The sequence below is a fragment of the Ambystoma mexicanum genome, chromosome 1p (genome assembly GCF_040938575.1).
Source record: "Ambystoma mexicanum isolate Mex_15411 chromosome 1p, UKY_AmexF1_1, whole genome shotgun sequence".
Lineage (NCBI taxonomy): Eukaryota > Metazoa > Chordata > Amphibia > Caudata > Ambystomatidae > Ambystoma > Ambystoma mexicanum.
The window spans coordinates 520,697,495-520,724,659 of record NC_090921.1 but is presented as its reverse complement, the minus strand read 5'-3'; the positions used below and the strand labels follow the sequence as shown (position 1 = coordinate 520,724,659).

Genomic DNA, 27,165 nt, shown 5'->3' with positions numbered 1-27,165 from the left:
GTGCTAATGTCACAGTAGAGAAATGGTCCCAAACACCAATAGGAATCACGGAGTTATGGCTATGTCGTTGATAATGTTAAGGTGAATAACAATGTGTGTTATGCGTACATGGGAAATGAGTGGTGCACTTAGCTTCCCATGTGAAAAATGGTATCCTACATGCAGGGGTCTGGTAGTGATGTAACTTGATTGGACAATACACTTGCTGCCATGAGAGAGGCAGGCATGGCCATTGTGCCCATGTCTTGACACAGACTCTTGAAGTACAGTGGCATGGCTGATACAGTCACCGGTCACTACCCACCTAGAGTTCTCATCATGCACGCAGAGTGTGCGCTGTCACAGGACCAAAGCAGAACACGTGCCAGATTGTGTATAATATCTTGCACCCAGGTCATCCCTCGTGGCCACTACAATGCCCCGCTACCCATCTAGTGCTGCATGTGTGATGGGCACCTGAGGGTGATGATCATGACAGAGTACCTTTTGCAGGAGTGAAATGTTGTGTAGCAAACAACGTACAACAATGATGTTACACTGGGCCACAGGGTCATACAGTAATGCGCCTCCTGTTATTGCGAGGACTGTGATATCCCCACTGTGAATCCACTGTTCCTCTGAGGGAGTCAGTTGCAAAGAAACGCCTTGTACGCATGGTAGTTGCCCCCTCGCACTCTGTAACCAGATTCAGGATTGCATGTGGTGGAAGTAAGTCCAGAGACATGACCGCCTCATCTTCCAATGGAAAGAGCGTCATGCTCCTCCTGCGTATTCTTTCCCCCTTCTCCTCATCCCCATTGGTCAACGCTGCTCCATCATGCCCACTGCATCCGCCATTTTGAGGGACTGTACTGCAGGAACGTTGTTGCCATTTAGATTTATAGGTCATAGTGTCATGCCCATAGACAGATTTGCAAGAAAAGTACAGAGTACTAAATATCTTGCACATAAATAGAATATTTAAATATAAGAGAATGCATTTACAACGATATGTTATTCAGATCAAACTTCACATTATTTAAAGTTTACTTTTTTTAAACCAAATTTGAAAAGTACTGAATACAAGTGAATGGAAAAAAGGACAAGAGGTAGAGCAGGATCCTCCAATTCAAAAGGGGGAGCTTCTTTTTATACACTTTGTTATTAAATGGAGAATGCTGTTTTCTATATTTGGACTCTTTTAATGGACAGATGTGCTAGGTTTTTTTATTCTGATACCAGTATTCTTTCAAAGCCAGCGCACTGACATCACAGCAATGGAGCCCCACATTGAGACACAGAGACAGCGATGCAGACAGTGATATCGACACTGTACTCATCTATCCGGCCTGACATTTACTGTAGATTTTCCTCACGCTTTCTTGGCACAGTCCTTTCATGTGGTGTATGTTCGCAATGTTTGCGTCCAAGCCATTTGCCGGATATCCCTAAAATGTCCAATGGACAAACATCTGCAGCTTCCATCAAGGTATGCAAATATGGTACCAAATATACTTAACATATATTTCTGGACTTTCTCCATTTCGGAAATGTGTAGGTTGCTGTCCAGGCCTGAGGACATGCAAACCGATTGGTCCCCCCACAAGCCAAGCAGCTTCCTCCCTCGAAATGTGCAGTTGGTTGTGCGACACTGCTCTGAGGTTTAGGATGGACAGGTGCTCTTGAGGGCACTTCCTGCAACGGTGTTGTGCAGGTATTATTTTGTAAGGTGGATGGCTTCAGAACAATCTAACAGCTCTCTTCTGGTCAGACCCTGGCACTTTTAAAGGAAGGACAATGGCAGCTCCCCTTCATGGCATTGCATAGGATCACATGTTCAAATCAATTGCATATAAATGAGCTCACAGTTTCCAAACAGGCAATCCCTTATAGTCAAACTCAAGTTCTTATGCTGCGGTGGGCCATGCTGTGTGTTAACCTATTACAAGCGGCAGTCTGCACCCCTATTCCCAGGGTGGATGCACCACCGAGTGCTCTGCTCAAATACTCTGTGTATCTTTGCAGCAGCCCATGCAGAACACCATCAGAAGTTCCATCTCCAGTCACATCAGACTTCAGGTCCATTCACCCCTTCCTTTCTCACAAGTCTTGGCCTTTTTAGTTATCGCTGAACATCAATGTTTGTGTGACTGTATGGTCCTTACAAATCTCAGACCCATATGGGCAGTAAGGGCCTGCTTGGAAGATAACCCATTCTAGATACCCTACAGTCCACGTTTTGCCCAAAAGATGTGATGGAGACTGCCAGCGATGTTTTGGGAACATTCGATATCCTGGACTTCCAAATCCATACATGAAGATGAACCTCTGTCACCATCATCACTATCCTTCCTCTATTATGGTTTCAATCCTGCCTTTCAGACCTGGTCAAATTTGCCAAGGAAATAACAAGAGGGGTCCTGGGAGTCACTCAGCCAGACATTAGTCCTGGTTAAGAGAGCCTTACCCAGAGTCTTTAGCTCACTATCTTTCACAGAGAAGAAATATCCCAAACATATGAGTCTTTGTCCTGCCCTGGGGCAGTCCAGCACCGAAATGCTAGGCAATTCTCCTCTGAACAAGAGTACCAACAGCAACCCCAGACACGTGTTTTGGTCTGGTTGAACCTCAGCAGTAGGGTGTAGCTGTGCCTTTCTAAGAATAGTGAGCAAGGGGTTCACGTCTGGATTCCCCTAGTAACTTAGGGTTAGACCCAAAGTTACTTGAGATATGCAAATAACAAGGGGGGTCCTGGGAGACTCTCTGCCAGACATGAGTCCTGGTAACAAGAGCCTTACCCAAATTTGCCCAAGCCCTTTCCCTGCACCTCCCATTCTCTCCAATAGTGCTATTCCCCAGGGACCTGGCCTTTCAAATATTTTATTTAAAATCCATGTGCATCTCTTGGGGGGCCATCCTAAGACCTCCCAGCATAAATATTTCTCATTTACACCACACACAACATTGGGGTCCGTGGAAATAGATCCCAGCACTTTGGGCATATACCAGCCACCCTCAACTCAATCCAATCCTGGATGAATGGGAGCAAACTCTGCCTGGCCATTGCAATAATGCTCCAAAAACCAGTCCATTAATAAGAAATAAGAGACTGCGTCACGTGCAAGAAAAAACAGCTTTATTCACTTTATGAAAGGTAAAGTGATGGCTGGGAGTCAACAAAAATACAGAAAAAACTCAACAAACCCGCTTTGGGCTAAGGATTATAAGTTGCAAAACCACAAGGTTTGCATAGTTCCAATAGTAATACATGTGACATTTTCTCACACAATAATTGGCTACACTAATCAAAAACCCTATAGATCCCTATGCATTGGAGTCTTCCATTGGCTAATGCAGTATCTAGCACCGCACCCAGGTCCAACCACTCAAACACAATTATCACAATAACATCATAGTACACACTCTGGTTGTTTGGCACTCTACATACTAATAGTGATAAGAATATTTTCTGCCATTGGATGGCACCTCTTAAGGTGGCCTCGAATGTTGCCTAGTCTTTCCTATTATGATTTGATTTAATGTGGCTGTGAAAAGAGGGATCAGAACCCCTGCTTCCAGGAACAAAAAGATAATCCCATCTCATCCCATCTCATCTCTAATGTGAGGGCATGCGGGTGGTGCCTGACATGATGTTTGCCCTATTTGCACCATCACACCATTATTAAGACTGAATTCCTGATGCTGGGCTAACTCATAGAACATGTACATCTTTGCTCCATTTGCCCACTGCCCATCATTGTCAATCACATTTTTTCAATATGGAAGTCAAAAGTTTAGGGGTCTTCCTAGACACTTATCTCTATGGTAGCAAGTCACAGTTTTCCATGTTACTTATCGAAGACAAACCTATCATATCCATTGTTGAGCAGCCTCTTCTGATGTTTACCAGAGCCGGGGAGTTGGAGGATGCAGGGGGTGAGGGGCACTCTAGCAGGTCTAGGCAGAAGTACATTGAAATTCTGGAAATGTGTGCCACTAAGGCCATTATTAGCACACGTAGGACGCTGTCTTCCACCACGGCCACCTATGCCACTCCTCTGCTCTGCTCTGATAGCAGCGTGGCCTCTTTTCTCGTTGCCACCCACTCATTCGCTGTTTTACCCTCAAAATGCTTAAGTAACATAACAAAATGCATGTAAATAATACAACTGATGCACACAAAACAAGGGTACATGAAACAAGCCACGATGTGGGTACAAAAACATTGCAAAAGATCCCCAATAAATCAGTCTTTAAAAATGTCCAGGCTGACAGTGTTTCCGAACCATCACAAATGTACATAAATTAAGGAAGCAAACAACATAATGGGCCTGATAACGACTTTGGCGGTAGCCGTGCCAGTAATTACCGGCACGGCTGCCGCCGGAGTCATGAATTTACTGGGACCCGGCAATGGGGATGTACCGGGCATTACAGCCCCAGTAGACCCAGTACATCCCCATTGCCGGGTGCCGGTGATTATTACTCCCCATTCCCATTTGAGTCCCATTGGATTCAATGGGAATGGGGAGGCCGGTGCACCGGCACCATTTATGAATGGTGCTGGTGCATGCGTCGAGGTCTGCTCACGGGTGCCAGTCTGCCCGCCAGGTCAGACCTGGTGGGCTGAAAGGCACCCGTGAGCAGAACTCGTAGTTTGCCGGTCCGGTAACAACAGTACCAGCAAGCTTACCGGTACCATTGTTACCGGACCGGCAAACTTGTAAAGAGGCCCAATGTGTTCTAATGCAGTTCTGAGGTGTTTGAAACATGTATTGCGTATACTTAAGTGCACTTAAGTTTCGGCAACAAAGCACATTTCAATTAAAGCCAAGGACACTAAAAACAATTCATGTGGACGCTTGTAACTGTATTGTTTGAAGTAATTAAATGCACATAACCAGTAAACCATTTATGCCTGTAAACTATACTTAAGAATCAGGTGGGACAAATATATGTTGAAAATAAAAATGTTTATAAATAACGGGCTAAAATGGTGCACTTTACATCATATATTTCAGAATGATTGTTAAATCGGTTCTGGAGGGGATCATATGAAAGGTTACCCATTTTCATGCTGTGTTCAAAGAAAAACCATGAGGTCACTCACACCAATATATGCAGGTATTTCCTGGTAAAACATGTTCATGCTGCCAGTACTCAACAATATAGCAAAGTGCTTCTCTGTAAGAATATTTTCATGCTGGCTATGTTAAATATATATTAGCTTGCCACTGTAAAAACAAATGTTCATGATGACTGCCCAATATATACCAGCATTTCCCCCCTAAACATTTTCATGCTACCTGAACTTCATTTATACCAGCATGCCATTGTAAAACCACATATTCATGCTGGCTGTGTCCAATACATTCCAGTATTACTACTGTAAACATGTTTTCATGCTGCCATTGCCCAATATTTGCCACCCCGCCACTGCAGAAACACATTTTTATGCTGACTACACCCAATATATGCCAGTATTTCTCTTAGAAGAATTCTTAGAAGAATTGCTGTAGGTCAGCCCATGCATTGCACTTAGAAGAATTGCTGTAGGTCAGCGCATGCATTGCACATAGAAGAATTGCTGTAGGTCAGCGCATGCATTGCACTTAGAAGAATTGCTGTAGGTCAGCGCATGCATTGCACTTAGAAGAATTGCTGTAGGTCAGCGCATGCATTGCACGTAGAAGAATTGCTGTAGGTCAGCGCATGCATTGCACTTAGAAGAATTGCTGTAGGTCAGCGCATGCATTGCACTTAGAAGAATTGCTGTAGGTCAGCGCATGCATTGCACTCCGAAGAATATCCGAGGGTAGCCAATGTGCCACACTTACACTGTGAAAATAGGCAATGTATTGATCTTAGAAGAATTATGAAGGATAAACATGTACTGCACTTAGAAGAATTGTGTATTTAAGCATTTGTTTGCACTTGAGGAATTGTAAAGGTTAGGAAGAATAATGCAATCAGAAGAATGATGACGGTTAATCTATGTATGGCACTTGGAAGAACTGTGAAGGTTTGCTAATGTATTGCACTTAGAAGAATTGTTGTAGGTCAGCTCATGCATTGCCCTTAGAAGAATTGTGTAGGTCAGCCTATGCATTGCAGTTAGAAAAATTGCTGTAGGTCAGCCCATGCATTGCACTTAGAAGAATTGCTGTAGGTCAGCCCATGCATTGCACTTAGAAGAATTGCTGTAGGTCAGCCCATGCATTGCACTTAGAAGAATTGCTGTAGGTCAGCCCATGCATTGCACTTAGAAGAATTGCTGTAGGTCAGCGCATGCATTGCACTCAGAAGAATATCCGAGGGTAGCCAATGTGCCACACTTACAACTGTGAAAATAGGCAATGTATTGATCTTAGAAGAATTATGAAAGATAAACATGTACTGCACTTAGAAGAATTGTGTATTTAAGCATTTGTTTGCACTTGAGGAATTGTAAAGGTTAGGAAGAATAATGCAATCAGAAGAATGATGACGGTTAATCTATGTATGGCACTTGGAAGAACTGTGAAGGTTTGCTAATGTATTGCACTTAGAAGAATTGTTGTAGGTCAGCTCATGCATTGCCCTTAGAAGAATTGTGTAGGTCAGCCTATGCATTGCCCTTAGAAGAATTGTGTAGGTCAGCCTATGCATTGCCCTTAGAAGAATTGTGTAGGTCAGCCTATGCATTGCCCTTAGAAGAATTGTGTAGGTCAGCCTATGCATTGCCCTTAGAAGAATTGTGTAGGTCAGCCTATGCATTGCCCTTAGAAGAATTGTGTAGGTCAGCCTATGTATTGCAGTTAGATGAATATCCTAGGGTTGCCAATATACCACACTTAGAAATGTGTAACTAGGCAATGTATCGAACCTGGAAGAATTGTGAAGGGGTGACATGTACTGCATTTAGAAACATTAGGAGGGTCGGCCTGTGCATCGCACCTAGAAGAATTATAAACTGTAGCCATTGTGTTGCACTCACAAGAGTTTTGAAGGTTAACCATTATAGAGCCGACGCAGAGTGCATAGTCATCAAATTAAGGCTCAAGGTATTAAGTTACACACCAGCCGTAGGCACAGACATCCACCCGCGTGCATTTGCCTCCATACACCAGACTAAAGCACAACATCTCAATATATTCCAGAATAACCCTGTAAAACATATGTTCATGGTGCAAGCCTGCCCCCCCACACACACACACAGGTACACACACACTCACACAGATTGTTCCTCTAACCTTCTTTCATCCAGTCCCGCACCTCTGTTATAGATTGTCTTCTCCCTGTGCTCAGGCTGTCATATTCCACCCCCTAAGTCTCGTTTCCATGCCCCATGCTAGATGCTGTCAATGACCTCCTATACGCAAGGCCCTCTTGCAACACCAACAAAAGAGGCTCTGCCAGGGACATCATTTAGGGGTCGCCAAGGGTCGCAACTGCGACCCCTTAAGTCTCCCTTGCTACCCTTGTGGTCTCCCTTTCTACCCCTAAAAAAAGTTTTTTTTTAAAAACTTTTTTTATTGAGGCTCTTGGGTGTAGCCAGCATCATGTGGCTCTTTGTTTCTGGAGCGGCTGGTTTTCGGGTAGCTATACCGGGTAAGACAGGTCAGTGGGCAGAGTGCTCGCTGCTGCAATGTGTGTGTAATATGCAGGGTTGACTCCCGGCAAGGTCAACTCAGCCTTTCTTCCTGCTGAGGTTGATAAATGAGTACCAACACAGGTTGGGTGATATTGTATTTATATTTGTTCTATCTGAAGCGCTTAAGCGTAAGTGCTATATATTAACAGATCATTATCGTTTGGCCTGGGACGTCTGCTTGCATTCACGCTAATTTGGTACTATGGGCCTATACGCACTGATATTAACGATGCATATGGTGATCCATTCTTGTATGCAATGTATATCACTTTACAGGGATACCGTAACCATATATTTCATAGTGTACTTAGAAACAGTGCTATGTGATGTCACTTCCTGTGTTGTCAAGAGGTGAAAGGTAGTGTTCCATTGCTTCCCGTGATGTCACTTCAGGGTGGCGTCAGATGACAAGGCTCGCGTGATGTCACTTCGGCTACCCCGGGCATTTTGGTGAAATGACGTCATGGGCCCTGCAAGACCTCAAGTGGGACAGTGCTTCACCTAAGCGCATGCTGGGACGTCTGTCCATGCAGGCACTAGGTGTGTTATTCTCTGTCATGCACAGCACTCTTCGGGACAGCTGTGCATGGCATTATAGAGAATATAAACAGTCTGTGCATAATGGGAGACACTGCTTCCTAACGCTCAGTATTCTCAGGCCCCACTGCCCAAACTAGATCACTGTAATGTTCAACTGGAAGAAGCTAAAAGCTACTAATCCTCCAAGCCTCTGCAACAGCATAGCCATACATCACCCATTTATACTCTGGCAACCATTCAAGCCCCCCTCTTGGTTAACAAAGCTCTCCATAGCAACGCCTCAGACCTCTACAGAAGCCTGCAAGAGTTTACCATTAATCTGGTGAGCCCAACTCCCTTCAGATCTACTGAGATAGGTAGCAGCAGTGTCCCTGTAAGTCGCCAAGCTCTGGCATGCCACGTCACTGGCTCTGAACGAAACCTGAAGCGTACAACTCCTCTTAACAAAACGTCTAATTTCACAAGCTCATATCTGACACTATCTTGTTAAGTTGTCTTGACAGGAACCAGGTTGGTTTATCTCTTTTTTGCAATGGGCAGTGACCCACCCGCCATTATGAATGAGCTAGGTGGCCAGGCCCATTAAAAGCTGAGTGCTCCCTTTGCATCTGTGAGCAGCTTAGCAGCACATTCCCAGCCCAGCAGATATTGTGGCATAGCTGGCATCCTATATGTCCGCAGTGCACTCGACCACACACTCCTAATAGTCCACGTGAGGATGTGTATTCTTCCTCAACAGTATTGCATGGTCCATTGGGAATGCTGGATGAGGAGTGGAGGGCTCTCTGTGGTGTTTTGGCCATTAGAGGTATTGGGGGCACCAGCTTCAGAGCTCAGGGCAATCATATGATTAAGGCAGAAGCATTGATTGACACCTCTCCATGTTTCCTGCTTCCTGCCTGAATAGTAGACCTGGCAGTGGCAGCGAGGACCTGTCAGGGACTCAAGGCTATGGAGGTGGTAATTAGAAAAATAAATGTATAAGAGAGAAACGTTGCTGTCTGCGTGTGTGTGTGTGTGTACATGTGAGTGTGTGTGTACATGTGAGTGTGCATGTGTGCATGTGTATTTGCGGGGTCAAGCACAGTGAAAACATGCTTTTACAGTGACAATGCTGCCATAATTTATTGGGCACAGGCACCATGGAACTGTTTACGATTGCAATAATAGCATAGAATGTTAAGCACAAGCACAATTTAAATCTGGTTTACAGGGCAAGGCAGGGCAATATTGACAATGGCTATGTGAAAATATCTTTTTTCAGGACAAAGCTGGCATATACCTTTGTGAACAGGCCTGTTAGTATGAAAGTAGAGTAGTGCAGGCACACTGTGTTGACAAGCCTTGTGATCTCCTCTGGGCACAGGCAGCATGATAACATGTTTTTACAGTGTCGGTGCTAGCATATATTTCTCACATCCAGCATAAAATATGTTTTTCAGTGGCAATATTGGCAAACATTGTTGGGCATATGCACCATTAAAATGTATTTTACAGGACAATGCTGGCATATATCTGACACTGGCTGCACAGTAATGTGTTTCTAGGGCGATCCTGGCCGATATTTCTGGGCTCTCAGCTGACACCATGATAGTGGGACAGTACTGTCATAAGGTGTTGACAGGCTTCATAATCTGCTTTGGGGCTAGGTGGCAGTATGCTAGCAATGCTGTCATATATGGGGTCAGTCAGCATGAAACTGTTTTACCATGGCAATGCTGACATATAATGTTGGGTAAATGCACTACTATAATGTGTCTTGTAGGGCAATACAAGTGTATATTGTGAACTGGCTGCATACAAATATTTCCCATGGAAATTCTGGCATATGGTTCTGGGGACTGGATTGGCAGCATGAAAGTGGGGCAATAAAGGTATATTTTGATGGCAGGCCTCATGATCTGCTTTGGGTGCAGGCAATATGAAAATGAGCTCTCAGAGGGGCAAAACTAGTAAATATTAGGCACAACCAAAATGAAAGTGTGTTTTTACAGTGACAATAGTGGCATATATTTAAAACTGTGAGCTTGAAGCTGTTTTTCAGGCCAATTCTGTTTAATATAGTCGGCCACTGGGCTGGTAGCATTAAAGTGGATCATCACTGGCATATTGTGTTGACAGACCCCCATGTTCTGCTTTGTACACATGCAGCAGGAAAAAGTGTTTCATTGTGCAATGCTGGTATATATTGTTGAGGCATACCTCATGGTTTATCTTTGGGCACAGCAAGCATATACAATGTTTTTCTAAATACTTCTTGGTATTGCTGATGGCCTGGCATTTTGCATGTCTTCTACACCAGTACTGGTTGTAAATTGTAGGACCTGTGCTGTAAAACATACCATGTCAACTCGTTATTTAAAATAAGTCTGAGGGCGAGTCCCCCACAAAACCTCTTGAATGTTTTGGGTTTGATTGCTGTCCTTACTCAATCGGGCCAATTCTGCTAAAACCTTTCGGCCCTGCTACTTAAAAAATTCACTGGCCCACACTGCCAAGCATCTGAGACTTTATTGTGATTTGCCTGGCAAATCCTAGGAATAAAATAAAATAACTAGTTACCCAAAGTAATGGTTCTGCAGCGTACTTGTAATGTCTGAATTCATATGGAGCTCTACTTAGATTGAATGGTTTGGTCTTACTGTGTAGGTTTCCATCTGTTACTAAGATGCTGGGAATGTTCATCTTAGACATGATAACATTAAAATGATCTTGCTCAATAATAGCCTACCTGTGAAACATTCCTCTATAGCAATGGGGGAATTTTTAATATCATGGGACTAAACTATAGGATATCCACATTGGAGACCTGGTCTTGCTGGCAGGCAACCTATTCTTTCTCTTCGTATGCACTGGGGATCCATTTCTGCAAGTGTCAAAGGCCCCATAACTATCTCTCAAGCTGCATTTTCTATTGTACTCTCTGTCGCGCAGGCACTACCACAGCATGGACGCATTCAGCAACTATGACCTCCTGGATGCTACAACCCAAAGAAAAGTGGCAGAAGGTCACAAAGCTAGCTTCTGTCTAGAGGACACGACCTGCGACCCAGGGTTCCGACGGAGATATGCCTGCACTGCTCACACTCAGGTAGGTCACTAAGATCAGCTACAGTACATAGCTCAGAGGTGGCAAAACGTCACATTTGGCAATTTGGCGCTCAACTGTACATGTTGGATGTGATATGAGGTAGGCTCTAAGGTTTAAAACTGAAAGTTGGTACAGTTGGAAAGTTTGCTGAAAGTTGGTAAAAAAAAAGTCTGCTTTGCCAAGTATTGCTGTATAGATGGGCTTTCTGATTAGTATAAGGATACATTTTGATTTGCTGATTTTGCCGCGGCCGGAATGTTCGCATGAGAAAGGTGCGAACCACCAAAAGTTCACACCTTTCTCATGTAAACACACGTACATACTGACGTGAAGTATAGTGACCGGGGTGTTAAAGGGGACACCCCCGCAGCCACCATTTTCTTTTTTTTTTGCGGGTGTGCTGCTGTGGTGTCCCCTGCAAAGCCCCGCTCACTATACCACACAGTATAGTGAGCGGGGTGTTGCGGGGGACACCCCCGCAGCCCCCACATTTTTTTTTTACTTACCTGCAATGCTACCAGTAAAGGATCGAACTTTTGGTGTTCGAACCTTTGGTGGTAGCATTTTTAGAACTTGTGGTCCTTGCGACCATTTATAGTCGGTCAAAAAGTACAATTCCATTTTTAATTCCTAGTGAACATGCAACCAAGCTCAGTGTATGTTCCTTTTGGTTTTGTCACATATAAGCGCCACCTCATGGCCAAATCATTGGTGCAGAGAAGAGAGAGAATAGAAAGGGTATTGTGAAGCAGTCCTTCACAGGCATCCGTTTTTTCTCACAGTCCTCATCAGTTCTTCATGCCTGTCCTTCTTCAACACAGTCCTTGGTCACAGTAATTCCTTCTTCCTTTTCATCACAGTTCTCCTTCATCACTGTCCTTCTCCTTCATCACAGTCCTTGTCCTTTGTCACAGTCCTTCATTACAACCCTTCTTCTTCGTTAGCCCTTCTCCTTCACAGTCCTACATTACAGTCCTTCTTCTTCATCAATCTTTCGTCGTAGTTCTACTTCTTCATCACAGTCCTCCTTTACACCAATCTTTCATCAGTCTTTCACCTTCATCAATACTTCATCAGTCATTCTTCTTTTTAATAGTCCTTCTCCTTCACCAAATCCTCATCACATCCCTTTTTATAAGAACTTCATCATATGCCTTCTCCTTTACCATAGTTGTCTTCTCCCATTTCTGTTCTTCCCCACCAGCACAGTTTTTCTTCTTCATCATCCTCCTTTGTCACAGTTCTCCTTTGTCACAGTCCTTCTCCTTTTTAACAGGCATCACAGTCCTCCTTGTTCTTCACAGTCCTTCATCATAGTTCTTTCCTTTGTAATAGCCTTCATTTGGCATAGTCCTCCAGCTTCAACACAGTCATTCCCCTTTATCACCTCCTTCATTACAGTCCTACTTTGTTACAGTCCTTATGCTTCATCACAGTTCTTCGCTTTCAACACAGTCCTTCTCCTTTGTCATAGTCCTTTGTCACAACTCTTTTATCACGGTTCTTTTCATAGTACATTTCCTTCATCACAGTGCTTTATCACAGTTCTTCTTATGTGTCAGACTTGACCTCTGTCGGTCATCCTACAACACAGTTTTTTTCTTTTTTCACAGTCCTTCTCCTTAGTCATAATCTTCAATAACAAATTGGAATTAACTATTTTTCCTGAAGGCGGTTTGTGTACTACTCAAGGGGGAGATTTTGGTAAAATGCAATGCAAAAAGTAAATTTTAACGTATATTTGGTTAATAGCATTTCCTACTAGTGCTGTAACTCAAACTGGCCCACGTTGGCCAAAGAAACTGGGCCACTTTGACCAAAAGACTGGCCCAAATTAAAATATTGGTCCAGCCCTTTGGGCATTGCCCTATTGCCCTATGGGCCAGTGCAAGCCTGAATCCATTTTGGTACATTTATCCTCAATTCAATGCTGTAATAGTTATTATAACTTTATTGAAGCCATTAGGACTTTCTTGGATCCGGAAAAGATTGGAAGAACCCAGTCCATGAAAACAGAGGAAAAAACAGATCCTGAGGAGGGGTATGGTTTTTATAGGTCAAAGGATGTGGGACTAGAGAAAAAAGGAAAAAGAACAATAAGCAGAGAGGAGCTCATGTTGCTCCAAGGTGTATTTTGGCAGCGGGAAGCTGTTACGTGTTGACTTACATGTAGGCGGCTTCCCGCTACGAAATTCTCGTCATTTGCATGGCAGAGTGCAAAAGTGCAGGCCAAATGGGGAAATACATGTGTGTATGCCACCTTTTGCAGTGCACATTTGCACTCCACTGTGCAAAAAGAGTAAATGCTGCTTGTCATGCTCGTTTACTTTTAATTGTGAGCGCCTCTTGCTATGCTCACCTGTAATTTTTGTGAAAACTGCTTACCATGCGTTCATGGTAAGCAGTGTTCATAATTACAAATAAATGCTGCCCGACATGCAAACATGTTGGGAAACATTTCCTTGTCCACACTGCCTGAAATGCAAGCATGGCAAGCAGCGGGTGCAATGGATCCCTGTGGGGCCCGTCTACTTTATGCTGCTGCATGAAGCAGGCAAACCTCGTGGGGATCTCCAGCATTTGCGCCGGCATGAAAATTCACGCAGGCGCAAATGCTGGAGCATTTGCATGAGGAAAGGAAGGGAGGGGAGGTTGCAAAAACACAATTTGCATTCCGCTCATCCCCTCCGCCATAAAAATGATTGATAATGAGGTGTGGTGTAAATGGAAGGCGTTAAAGCGTTACTCAAGGCTTTTACGCCTTCCATTTACGTTAGAGCTCCTTGGAGCATGAGCTCCACAAGGTTCTCTCTTCTATGTTTGTTTAGAAAGAGCACTATGGAGTCTGCCTGTGGAGCCGTCGCCTTAACGCATTTAAGTAAGGACTGCGACGAGAGGGCAGTGTGCATCCCGTTGGCCATGCATACATTGGCGTTGTGTGCAAATGATCCAACACTCCTGAATACATTGGCTGCCAGAATCCACGTGGGTGATGGTAGTGTAATTAAGCACAATGGGCCTTCCATGCTGAATTGCGGAATGTCAGGACATTGCCTTTCTGGATTTGGGAGATCATCGGATTATACAGCTGCTGTCGCAAACTGAGCAAAATGCACTCCCCCTCCATGCATGGCACACGTGCCATGGAGTTGGCAAATAGTAAAACATGTTATTCACATGGGTGGCCAATAGAACCAATCTGCAGTAGCCAGGGGTATATAAAGGGAATGATGACGTGTATTCCGCTGCACAGCTTGTGTTTCTTTTATTGATGTGCTGCACTCTATTGATTCTTGGGCCTCTGCGGGCACTCTCTCAGGCAACAGGCATACCACATTATAGCAGCTCTTACGTGGAGGCGCGCTGCTAGCAGCGCCTCACCCTGGACACCACAGTGAACGCCAGAGCCCATCGTGAACACACGCCCTGTCCATTGTCTGGGTCAAGAGCTTTTCTACTAGCGTTTTAGTGGAAAAGAGAGCATAATAAAACATTTCAATAATCAGGGGTTGTCACTTTATGGGCCTGATTCATGGACGTGTTTTATAATGTTGCAATCCCATAGGAAAACCTTCCATGAATCAGGCCCTATGTATCAAAGAGTTACGAATAAAAGCAAAACAACCTGAAGAGACACCAGACAGAAAGTGTTGCATTTAAGCAAAACGAATTGCAAACAGGTTTGCTACTGAATGTAATGTGGTCATCGGAAATTGGGTTGCCCAATTTGCAGTGGTAGTACGGACAGTAGTATATTCATCAACAAAAAAGGGCCTACCCCTGGAATACATAACATCAAAACAGATTCTGAGTCTAATCTCTAATCAACAAGAACGGGTTGCTTAATTTAGTTATCCCATCAGTGTTGGTCCGCTTTGGCCGCACTCGTAGAAACCATGTACAGACACAATATAGTTTATGAAAAATGATCAAATGAAAACTGTTAGTGGTGAATGTTGGCCCATTGCTGTTCTGTACATTCTAAGCCTTAGCCCTTGTGTGGAGCACTTTCTTGTTGATGCTATTGAATGTGGGCATAACAGGGAGAAAGAATCAGAATAAAGTGAGACTGCGGTAAGACCGTCAAGATGATAAAACAAATAAAGATGAGGAAAGTAGGCCAGGAAACAAATAAACATCCAATCATATTATATTCAATGACCGTTCCTTAAAGTTGATTCTGGAATCTGACATACATGGTGATTAGTCTATGAATTAAAACCTTGAATAAGAATGTGCATTTCCTTTGGGTATGTTGGAGGCTCCCACCAGAAAGAATGTACATGTGTGTGTTATTTTAGTGGTTTTGGTGGAAAATGTGAACACTTTTACATTTAGGAGACAGTTATTTGTGCTCGCTGAGTACTATGCGCTATGCATTCCTCTGTAAAGTACTCTGATTCAGTTCTGCATTGTGGCCGTGGTTCAGATCAATAATAATAACGAAAATGATATATGGAATAACATTGTAAGAATACTGCAAGACACCGAGGAGTTCTGTGCTCTAATGGAGGAATTAGGCCGTAGGGTGAGTTCCTTTGTATAAGCTCATTCAACTCTAGGGTGATTTGCAATGTCCTTTGCATATAGCGTGCAGGCATTTTATTCCATCTAATACATGGCCGCAATGCCATCCCATGTCATACTGTATTTCTTGCTTACTCTAATACAAGAGATCTTCCAGTTGTTAATGCTTGGGACCAATGTAGAATGTGTTCGGATACGCAAATTGGAATATGCAGCTTTGTGTTGCGCACACATATTTTAAACAGATTAATACAATGCGCCCAGGAAATAAGCAGAAACGTGCAGCTAGATGCTTGCTCCCCTGTGCTGAACTCAAGCAGTGCACAGTATGCTTTACTTTACCTTACTTTATTTGTAATGCGCATCCATAGACCCTTAGGCGTGAGGGTGCAGACAAAGGAAAACTAAACAGTTAAAGGATAGTTCCGGGACTTTTTTTTTTATTGTCCCTACGGTTCGGCCATGTGTTTTTAAGCATAACTCGGTAGATCGTAGAAAACTTTCCTATGGACCTTACCCGACTTTTCGTCCATTAACGCACTCGAAATCAGCCGCCATTTTCTGATAATCCTATCAATTCCCCCCATCGCCCTGGCTCACCTGCTTTTGCGGCACTAAATCAAATCCCCCGCCCCTGAAACAGACTTTATCAAAACATTCATATTCCCCGCCTCTATCCGTGACGTGACTGAGCTGCGTAGGCAAACGCGCCCAGGCGTCTTCTACGCGACTCCACACAGAACCCGGAAATCAACACAGATGAGCTCACACAACACAGCGCGCCACAATTGGGAATATGAAACTGTACTTTTAAATTAAACCGCAAGATTGTAAATTTGGTAAAGTACATTTATTTGACATCAAATGTTTTGAGAATATTCAGCGATTTGCATTTTTATTTGCTCACGTTCCAAAAAGTTCGTTTTGAGGCACGCGATGTTCCTTTGCTGTACACAGGGTCTTAGATCATCTCACAATACAGCGCCACAATTCGGAATATGAAACTGTGGTTTAAAAGCAAACGGCAAGATTGTACATTTGGCAAAGTACATTTATTTGACATCAAATGTTTTGAGAATATTCAGCGATTTGCATTTTTATTTGCTCTCGATCCAAAATAGTTCGTCTTGAGGCAAGCGATGTTCGTGTGCAGTACACAGGGCGTTGGTTTACGATAAAATAAGCTCTTCGGTCGCACTGATAATCGCATGGCTGTTCCAACAACGAGGCACTAGGCCACCACAACGGTCTGTATGTTGCATCTAGCCGTTAGTACCGCGTAAGGGCATACTTGTACTTGGCGATCGTCCCATAAAATGGTCAGGGTGGTAACGTTGTTCACGCGGAGAAGCAACTGGTGGTTAAAAAAGCCATCCGCCGGTGTCTGGTACTCGTGACACATACAATAATGAATGATGTACCTGTTTGAAAAACATAAAAAATGAAATTAGTCTCACCATCAGATCTTTATTAAAATTATTCATTTTATATATTAGGTCGGGAAATTATTTCATAGCTAGGACAGTGCAACTGGGTATTATACGTCAAGGGGGGGCTGTAGGATACTGAGACAGTCCCACAGTGCAGGGGTTGACAGGGAGGCAGTGCAGGTGGAGAGTGGAAGGGCCCAGGACCGAGGTCGCAGACAGTGGACCAGTTGTAGCAGGGGAGAGGGAGAGAGAAAGCACAAGCAAAGAGGAAGGTTTTGAGGTGCTTCCGTAAAAGGAGATGGTTCTCCTCAAGATAGTGCGCGGTACAAAACAATATGCCACATAGAACGAACAAGTACACCTTAACCCGTCTTTAAAGCTACTGTATAGTAATTAAATTGCGGTATAAACTCATCTAAAGAGTTACTTACATTATATTTGCATTTTCCATTGTGTCTGTGCGTAGGGCAGCCCCGAAATACCACTCCTTCTATGCCGACGTTATTTCTTCTAATGAACGAACATTAAATGGCTTTCGTTTCTGAAATTATATTCATTATCGTTTCTTACGTTATTGCACCACACCCCCAAAAAGAAGTCTTTCGAGATGGCCCCGGCCTGTCAAGGTCAAATAACAATAGAACCTTATACTGAGTCGTGGGCCATTCCGGCACCCGAGCAAAAAATCAAAGCAGCTGACCTTCACTTTGAACGAGCACACATTCCTAGTTAGCTACATTCAGTGTAAGGCCATCTCACAGGACTTGAAATTTACACTCCATCTTTGCATTTTGTCTGCGTGCTTTGCAGCCCCAGAGAACCATAAATACGGAGACATTCTATATTTTTTGAAAAATGATTTATATTACTGTTTGGTTTAATTTAATGCGCAAATGATCAAGGTTGGATAGACACATTGCATGTACACTGAGCAATCACTTTTATTTACACAATACATAGCTACACATATTCAATGGGCCTGCGACATGAGGAGACTCGAGAGAACAGACAATCAAATTACAATCATTTAAACCGTGATGTGTATTTCTCAATGAGCACTTCTTTAGGTGGACATGGAACAGAGGCAATGTTGGGTGGCAATGCAGTTGTCCCCTGCACAGGTTCGTTCACAACTCCATGTATGTGCCTATCTAGGACATCAACAATAAGTCTCTCAATAAAGTCATATTGCATATCCTCAAACACTGGTTTGATAATCCATTGTTTACTTCTTTTAGTGAAGGCCTTATTGTAGCGAAGCGTCCCTAAAGTTCCGGTCGTCCTACTTTGTTGACGGCCAACATTATGGTTATGTGCCAAGACCGCTAGAAGAGTCCGATTTATCATGATATGTAGATGTAATTTTATATGTGGGAGACGACCATGAAATAGTAGTGGCATCACTGACATCAAAACCAGAGTATACTTACTCGTTACTCGGATTACGCGGACGAACAGTGCCGCGAAGTTCGTGCATAAGCACCATCATCATCCTCAACACGGTCCGTGAGAGGCAGGCTTCCCTGAACTCTGGCAGCTCGGTGATGCATTGCGGACTTGGCTCACCTTCCGAAATGTAGGCCAAGGACCCGGAATTTTCACGGCAGCAGCAGTTCTCCTCCTCAGTTGGCATTAGCCCGCACCGATTGCACGTGCACCAAGTGGAGACGCCGTCCATGCGACATGGTCCAGGCTCTTCATCCGTTGACTGGTCCTCCCAACTGCCGTCCGAATCCCCATCGTTTTCGCGTGCTTGCCTTTCCAGTAGTTCTTCCTCGGTGTACTCGGGCTCGTACATATACGGCATTATTGTAGCCATTGTGTGGTAAAGAAAGTAAAATAATTTACAGAGATGGTACAGGTGTTCACAAAGCCTAGAAGCGGCGAAGGTAGCTGACCAGAGCACAGAAACGAGTCACAGAATACTCAAAGTAACACACAGAGAGTAATGGAATCGAAAATCTGCTGCTGTGTGTTGTGAAACGGTGTGTTTATACTTATTGAGGAAAGAGGCGTCCTGCCATTTCCATGGCGACACTTCATTAGCTGAGGCGCAGCGATTGTTGACACGAAACGTGCTTTGGCGTTGGGAAATGGGCGGTACGCGTCTGCTGATGTCAGGCTCAGGGGCGGGGGATTTGATTTAGTGCCGCAAAAGCAGGTGAGCCAGGGCGATGGGGGGAAATGATAGGATTATCAGAAAATGGCGGCTGATTTTGAGTGCGTTAATGGACGAAAAGTCGGGTAAGGTCCATAGGAAAGTTTTCTACGATCTACCGAGTTATGCTTAAAAACACATGGCCGAACCGTAGGGACAATAAAAAAAAAGTCCCGGAACTATCCTTTAACAAAAAACAGGGCCAGGTTGGTGGGAGAAGCGGCGCACCACAAAAAGAGTTACTTGACCATGAATGCGGAAAGTAGGGAAAAACAACTTCTGAATGAGAGCATCATTCAGATGCCCTTTGTAAAGTGGGCTACTCCTCGCTTGCGCCCAAACAGGTTTTGAGGCTCGAGTCTGGCCCATTATGTGGAGTGTAAGCACGGGTCTGCTCACACTGCGCCTATTGCAGTGAGCTATCTGTCCACAAGGGAACATGCACCAAATACATGCAGATGACCGAGTGTTTACCCTGATGGCCGTAGGAAGGAAGTCCAAGTTGCACAAGCCCTTTCATTTTTCCAGTGTGTGATTTTTAATTGCTTTGTCTCTGAAGTGGCCCACAGCTAGACAGGTAAGGGGGACGGTAGCGACCAGACAAAGGGAGGCAGCAATAAATCAACACGAGAGCAGCCTTGGAGCCTTTGATGCTGGCAGCCCATCGGGCGAAAGCCCAATCTAACTCACGGCCAGTCCGCCCCTGCTCTGAGGCACTCCGTGCACTGCAGCGCTTTACAACACCCCACATAAATAAATCAAATGTAAGCACCTAAAATGTTCATTCACTAGAGCCAAATGTTTTTTCTGTGGATATCCTGAAAATGTGGAGTGGATATCGCAGTTGAGGGCTGGATTTGGGTACTTTGAATAATGTGAACCCTAATTACGTCAAAGAGGCTGCCACTCTGCTTCCCAAGGACTTGTGGAGTAGGGACATCTCCATTGGAGCGCCTTCCTCTCAGCCCTGCCTGCTTTCTGGCCCTCCCGAGACCTACATCTTGTTTTCGGAAATCCCCTCCGTCCCTGTCTTCTTGACACTGATTTTGACTTTCAGCTACTTAACATTCTGAATCATAAAATGCTCAACAACACGCTGCAAAAATAGATTGTGCAAAACCAGGACAAAACTAAATAAAACACAGTTAAAATAAAACAATCTATCTATTGTGAATAGAATCTGTACATGACATGCTCAACTACAATACATAGACATCTTTTGCAGAAGGAGTAATCGGCATAGATGCCATATAAGTAGTCTATACTCCGAGAGAAGCACTATTGGTTCCCAAAACCCACAACTGTGACACAGAAGACGCAATGGCATGTGTTTCCACCTTCAATGCCAACACTTCTCAAATAAAAGGGATCATTAAAAAACTCTGGCCCATCGTCCAGCTAAGCTTGCCAGAAGAACCCCTACCCAAAATGGCCTTGAAAAGATCAAAAAACCTCAAAGATCTCTTGACGCATGCCATAAACAAACGCAGGGACGCAAGATCCACTCTGTGGAATATGCGGGAAATCCACAGTCACCACCCCTGTGGCAGTTGTTCAGTGTGCAGCCAAACCAAAAAACTACGTTTCTTTCCCATAGATAAGGAATGGGAAATTCGACATTTTTCTAATTGCAAGACACCTAATGTCATTTATCTTATCGAATGCCCTTGCCATCTAAGATATATAGGTCAAACATCCAGACCAGTCAACAAAAGGATTGGGGAACACAAATCCAGAATCAGATGCAAAACCCACAATGCACCCCTGGTTTCCTATTTCCTCGAGTTCCAACACAACTGCGATTCTTTCAAATGGTAGGTAGTTGACAAGGTTGCCAACAATTCAAGTACCTCCAATGCCTTAAATTTCAAAGAAGCATGGTGGATATTTAAATTACAGACCACCACAAAGGGTTTAAATGAACTCACCCCCTTTGAATATTTGTAAGGCACAGGCACTGTATCGTCTGTTTCATTTTCATTGCCATCGCATACTTGCACACGCTGCACTCTACACCCACCCCTGCAGGTCCACCGCCTTGCTCCCCGGCCACTTTGGCCCTCACAACAGATACGGCATACACAGCCGCATTAGGGATACACACCGGAGTTGTATTTGCAGCTCAGCCCATTCCAGCGTACTCCGCTCTCCCGAACATAGAGCCCACTCTAGCATCCTCGCTCCCTTGACGACTTTCATCTCGCCGCATCCACGCATGCGCGAGTACAAGACACTGCTTCAGGGCGCATGCGCTTCCCTTCTATCCAAGACAGCTCACTTGGCAACACACACGAGCACCAGCATGGACTGTTTCCAGCCAGCGCGTACTGCTCGGAGCCACCAGGTGAGCCCCACAGACCGGGTCCTAGCCCATTCCTCCCACCAACTACATTGTTTTCCAGCACATGGCCATTACAACCTCTGTGCATTATTCTGTCTCCCGCTCCTTAGACCTTGAGCCCTCGTACTTCCATACAGAAACTAATCTCCTGCCAGTGAGATTCAACTTGATTTCCTCACCTCGGAAGCGTGACAGCATTCTAACCTACTTACTACAGAGACAAGGTACTGTGAGAGTTCCAACCCCTCATTTTAGAACTCATGAAGGATATTCATGTCATACAACACTATAAACAGGGCTGGTGTCTTGTCTCCACAGCTCTCCTTATAGCTCGACCCTCACGTTGGAGAAACCAGGACATTAATTACAACCACCCCGCTGGTTCCATCAAACCAGCCTGTGAACCACATTACCTACGTGCAAGGTCAGTGTCTGGGACCAAAGGGTCCAGAAAACCCCCCTCAGTTTAGCCTCTCACTGGCTTTTTAAGACACCCAGTGATGATCCACTTTCTGGAACACTCAACAATATATCTCTATATTGTTTTTTACCCATAGGGAGACCTGCTTTACCTGGCCCCAGAAGAAGGCTGCTACCTCCTTACAGCCGAAACGTCCTTTGTCATCGTGCCCGGATCCCACAATTTCTCCCAACAATGACTTGAACCATTATTACCACCTTTATGTTGACGTTGCCTTTTAGCAGACCCTATTTTTAGGTTTCTTTAAGCTATGAGCCTGGTGCTGTGCAAATCTTGTATGTTACTGTGCAAATAGTGTATGTTACTGTGATAATACACGGTTCAACTGCCAAATATGATGTAATATTGCTACACTGGACACAGGAAACACTACGCAGCACCAGTACAGATGTGTGCAGTTAACACACTGTACCCAACTTGTTGAATCTTGAATCTTGAATCTTAAGTATATTTTCAAATGAGTCACTTTAGAATACTGGACTGCATGGACAACAAACAGTCCATATCTAGTGACGACTTGCCACCACTGTAAATGGAATGTCTTTGTAATATGCACTAAATATTTACAATATATGTTGTTCCATCTACACTATTCACTAAACTGGTGACTAGGTTTATGTTCAATTTACCTATTTTTCTATGTATACATCTTGAGTTTCCTACACCGAATTACCAATGTGTTTACATGTGGCCTAATTAATAAAGGACACTACAACTGTTTTTCCAGTTTATGGATTTGAACTTTCCTCCAATATTGCATACTGTAGTAGATGCATTCACACTAATTTGGAGAAGTGTCAGAATTGCAACTACAAAAATCAAGTGTAGTCTAAATGTTTGAGGACAGGACCACCCCTCTGTACAAGACACGCTTTAACATAGACTGCAATTCTTAAACGATAACTCAAGTGCACTGGAGCCATTTTATAACATAATTGTGTTATAAATATTTAATCTAGTCCCAACGGGCAGTGCCCCATGCTGTGTAAGCTACCCGTGCTTGTTGTAGAACGGTGTAGCTTAAGTCAATAAAACAATATTTTAATGTGTACGCCTACAACATGTCGATAGTCTTATTTTACCAGCACAAGGTCTTCTTTCGAGTCACACGGCTGGTTAGAAAAATCCTGGTCTGCCAACGGCTTTAAAAACTATAAGCTCAATAATATAGTTGATTTTAGCAATGGGTGTTGACCCTCCATAGGGCGAAGTTATTGCTGTCAAAATGAAATTGGCTACATTCTCCCCCAACTCCAACTTTGCATGTAGGGTTTATTTGCTCTGTTCTGCCACTTTTTAAGGAGAATTTGCTTTTCTCGTTTTTTTCGGAAATTTCGTTTTTTCTGGGGTACAAAACATTCCCGAGTCTCCAAAAAACGAAACTTTGGAGAAAAACAAATGTTGCTGGACAGAGTACTCAGACGTTTTAGGGAAATTACAGAATGTATGAGTAAAATTGAATAAAAGAAATACAAAATCAATGGGCAAGAAGTTGAATACTAGGCATACAATACATTTCTGCAGGGAAATAGACACAAAAGGAAAATTCTACAGAGTATAGTGAATGCCCCGGCTCCATATTGTGATACTTTTCAGGCCTTGCTGCATATTATGTGAAGTTTATGCTCTGGTTTTCTGAGATGATAGCAGAAATGAGAGATCTACTACAGCGTGGACTACCACTGAACAGAAAGAGTTGAAAGGAGTAAAAATCATGATTGTTGAAGTGCCATGTTTGAGTCCTATTAATTCACACTGGCAAACATACATCACCATGGATACCAGTGCTTATGGCACTGGGGCCAAGCTAATGCAGAAAAGACATGATGTTGAACACATAGAGGCATTTGTGTCCAAGGCACTGTTGGATGCAGAGCAGAACTATTCCACAATTGAGAAAGAGATGCTGGCCTCTGCGTGGTCAGTAGACTACTTTGAACGTATGTGTGGGGAACAAAGTTCTATCTAGTAACAGACCACAAACCACTGATACATATATTAACCCCAGAGGCAGGGGAAACCTCCACACTAAGGCTGGCACACATTGCAGAAAAACTACAAAATGATCAAATGAATAAAGAACAGATGGCTGGACGAAAGAGCTATGTCGAAGAGCTTACCATCCTTCTGGAGGATTGCAGATTAACTGTATGAACAAAACAGCCTAATATTCAGAAATGGCAAGGTGATTTGCCCATAATCTTAAGAAGTGCCATAATTGATAGCACCCATTCAAGTCATTTAGGCACTAATATAAGGAGAAGAATCCGGGAGTCCTGTTAGTGGTAAGGCATGGAAAATGAAGTAAAGGTCATGCATGAAAGATGTCACAAATGTTTGAAAAGCAACAAGTGCCTGAAAATGAGACAAGCTCCTCTCTTACACATCGAAATACCTAAAGGAGTGTGGCAGAAGATAGAATTGGACTTTATAGGTCCATTAGAAACTATAAACCGGAACACAAATAGGGCATTGTGATGGTGGAGTACACCAAATGGGCTTGAATCATAGTTGTGTCAGACATTACAACAAAGAATGTGATTGAAGCCCTAAAGTCACTTTTTCCAAAGGGAGCTGTTGTCCAGGAAATGAATAACAGACAACAGGTCAAACTGACATCTGTAAAAATAACTAGGTTCCTGGAAAAGCACAATATCAAATAATTATAAGCAGCCCTATATCATCCACAAGGGTTGTAGGTCATAGGATCGACAACAAAAGGATCGACGGGTCAAAGGATCGACACAAAAGGATCAACGGGTCAAAGGATCGAATGTCTTTTTTCTTTTTTTTTCACATTTTTTTTTTTTTTGGGGGGTCCCCCCCAACCCCTGTTTTTGTGGTAAAAACCACTTTTTTTCCCTAAACGAAAACCCCCCCAAAAAAAATATAATAAAAAAAAAAATTCGATCCTTTGACCCGTCGATCCTTTTGTGTTGATCCTTTCACCCGTCGATCCTTTGAATTCGATCCTTTGACCAGACAACATCCACAAGTGAATGGGCTAGTTGATAGAACTAACAGGTTCATAAAAGGACCCAGACAACTCACCACAGCTGCAGGCATGAATCTGTATGACACTGTCACGTAAGCAATAGCAGCCCACAGGCTGACTCCAAATGCCACTACCATGATATCGCCTTTCCACATGCTGAGAGGTAGAAGAGCAGCATCCGCGCTGGTTCGCCGGTGGCTCTCAGACATCAGAATGGATAAAGCAATAAACATGGAACATCCAAAATAAGTTGAATCGGAAAAATATAATTCATGTCCTCAAACACTGAAATTAACTATGTATTCACAAAGCACCTTTTAGGAGCATGTTAAGTGTCACCAACTGAAAACAATTTGGGTTATAGTGGGCCAAATTCACAAGTGTGTTTTTTATATAAAATATTTATTCAGTACAAAAATATTCTTAATTCAATACTTATAAAGACAATTTCGTCAACATTAATTGAAACACAATACATATATCGAGGAGCTCAAGGGGTTAGTAAGTAAGTAAGTGTACATTGTCATCTCATTTGCACATCTGCCTATTAATAATTCAATAAAGCCCAACAATATTGAAAGTTGAACATGTGGTGATTGGGATCCATGTCATAATCCTCGTTAAACATAACCCAGTAGCGGTTCTAGTACTGGGACCCAATATCATTCATCAACTGAATTGAATAGGAAGCAGAAACAATTCATCTCTACCCCTAAGAGATCTGCTCGATGACAAATGCCAATGAATGGCTTATTCTAATCAACACCATCTGTCGGCATGTTGCATTTCGGACATTATAAGGGCACAGCTGCGAGATTCCTGTGCTTTTATTCCATCCACTCGGCCACATTTTCACATCAGACAATGGGCTCCCTTGTGTACCTTAAATGGCAATGCTTGACCATGTGAAGAACATAATGAACTGTCTGGCGTGTTGACTCAAGAAGTGTAGAACAGATCCGTTGCTTCAATAACAATCCGGTCAGTGCAAAACGGTAATCATGCATTGGCTGACCAAGGTTTGAATTGTGCAAGACCAGTTAACTAACACTTTAACTTTTGTGTCTTGATCAAGTCTACAGGTCTGGCCTCATTTGTCCACCCGTACATTCTGTAAAGAGCATCAGTCTTACCTTCATCTGACTGACAAGTGCTCTTAATACTGCTTCCATCGCAGCTCGAACCCGAGTGCTCAAAAACCCATTGCTTCAGATGGCATTATTTATGTTAGATATCTTCTACATGGATCTGCGAGAAACGTGTGATGTCATGACGTAATATGAATGTCTCTGACACCATATCAGCAACTACAGCGCAGCTTTACCAATCCCTGTAGATGTTTTGTTTAGGAGCACCAAGGGACTACGCAGGTGGTGATAGTGCAAGGTACAAAAACATTTTACACACCATAACATAACTAACTACTGCGGCACTGCACATGAACACTGCTGCATGGCCCACCCTCGAAAACTACACAAAGTAACACCTGCTACTCCACAAACATTAAAGACATTTGCCGTTAACATGTTTGCACAACAAAATTTACTTAACACACTGTTACAAATATGAACTGAGTTACATGAATCAGAGAGGGGATACACAACATGAGTAAATCCCCTCTCTGATGACATGTAGAAATTATTGGATATATGTGAAAGCTAAAACATTTTATGCTCTGGGTGGTAGTGAGTTCTAAACAAACGTTGTGGCCTCTCTCAACTATGTCCAGCTTCCTAATCCATCTTTGTTAATTTCTACAAAGAACAGCATCCGTGTCTCCCCCTCTCTGGCTAGTGGTCACACACTATTTCACAAACTTAAACATTTCTTTGGCAGCATGATTGTATTGTGAAAAATGTTCAACTAAAGGTTTATCTTGGACTCTATTCTTGCTATAGTACTTATGCTCACATATCCTTTGTCAAACTTCTTGCTTAGTTTTGCCCACTCTAAGGGTGCGGAGGTAAGGCTCGGACACAATGCTGGCATG

General features: G+C 43.4%; 1 protein-coding gene across 1 annotated transcript in view; it reads left to right on the top strand.

Annotated features, from left to right (window-relative positions):
• LOC138574403 (lysyl oxidase homolog 1-like) overlaps window positions 1-27,165 on the top strand; it is an 84,525-nt gene that overhangs the window by 34,442 nt on the left and 22,918 nt on the right. Inside the window, exon 4 of the mRNA XM_069649405.1 lies at window positions 11,087-11,243. Within this exon, the coding sequence (XP_069505506.1) occupies window positions 11,087-11,243 (157 nt within the window). The remainder of the gene's footprint in view (window positions 1-11,086; window positions 11,244-27,165) is intronic.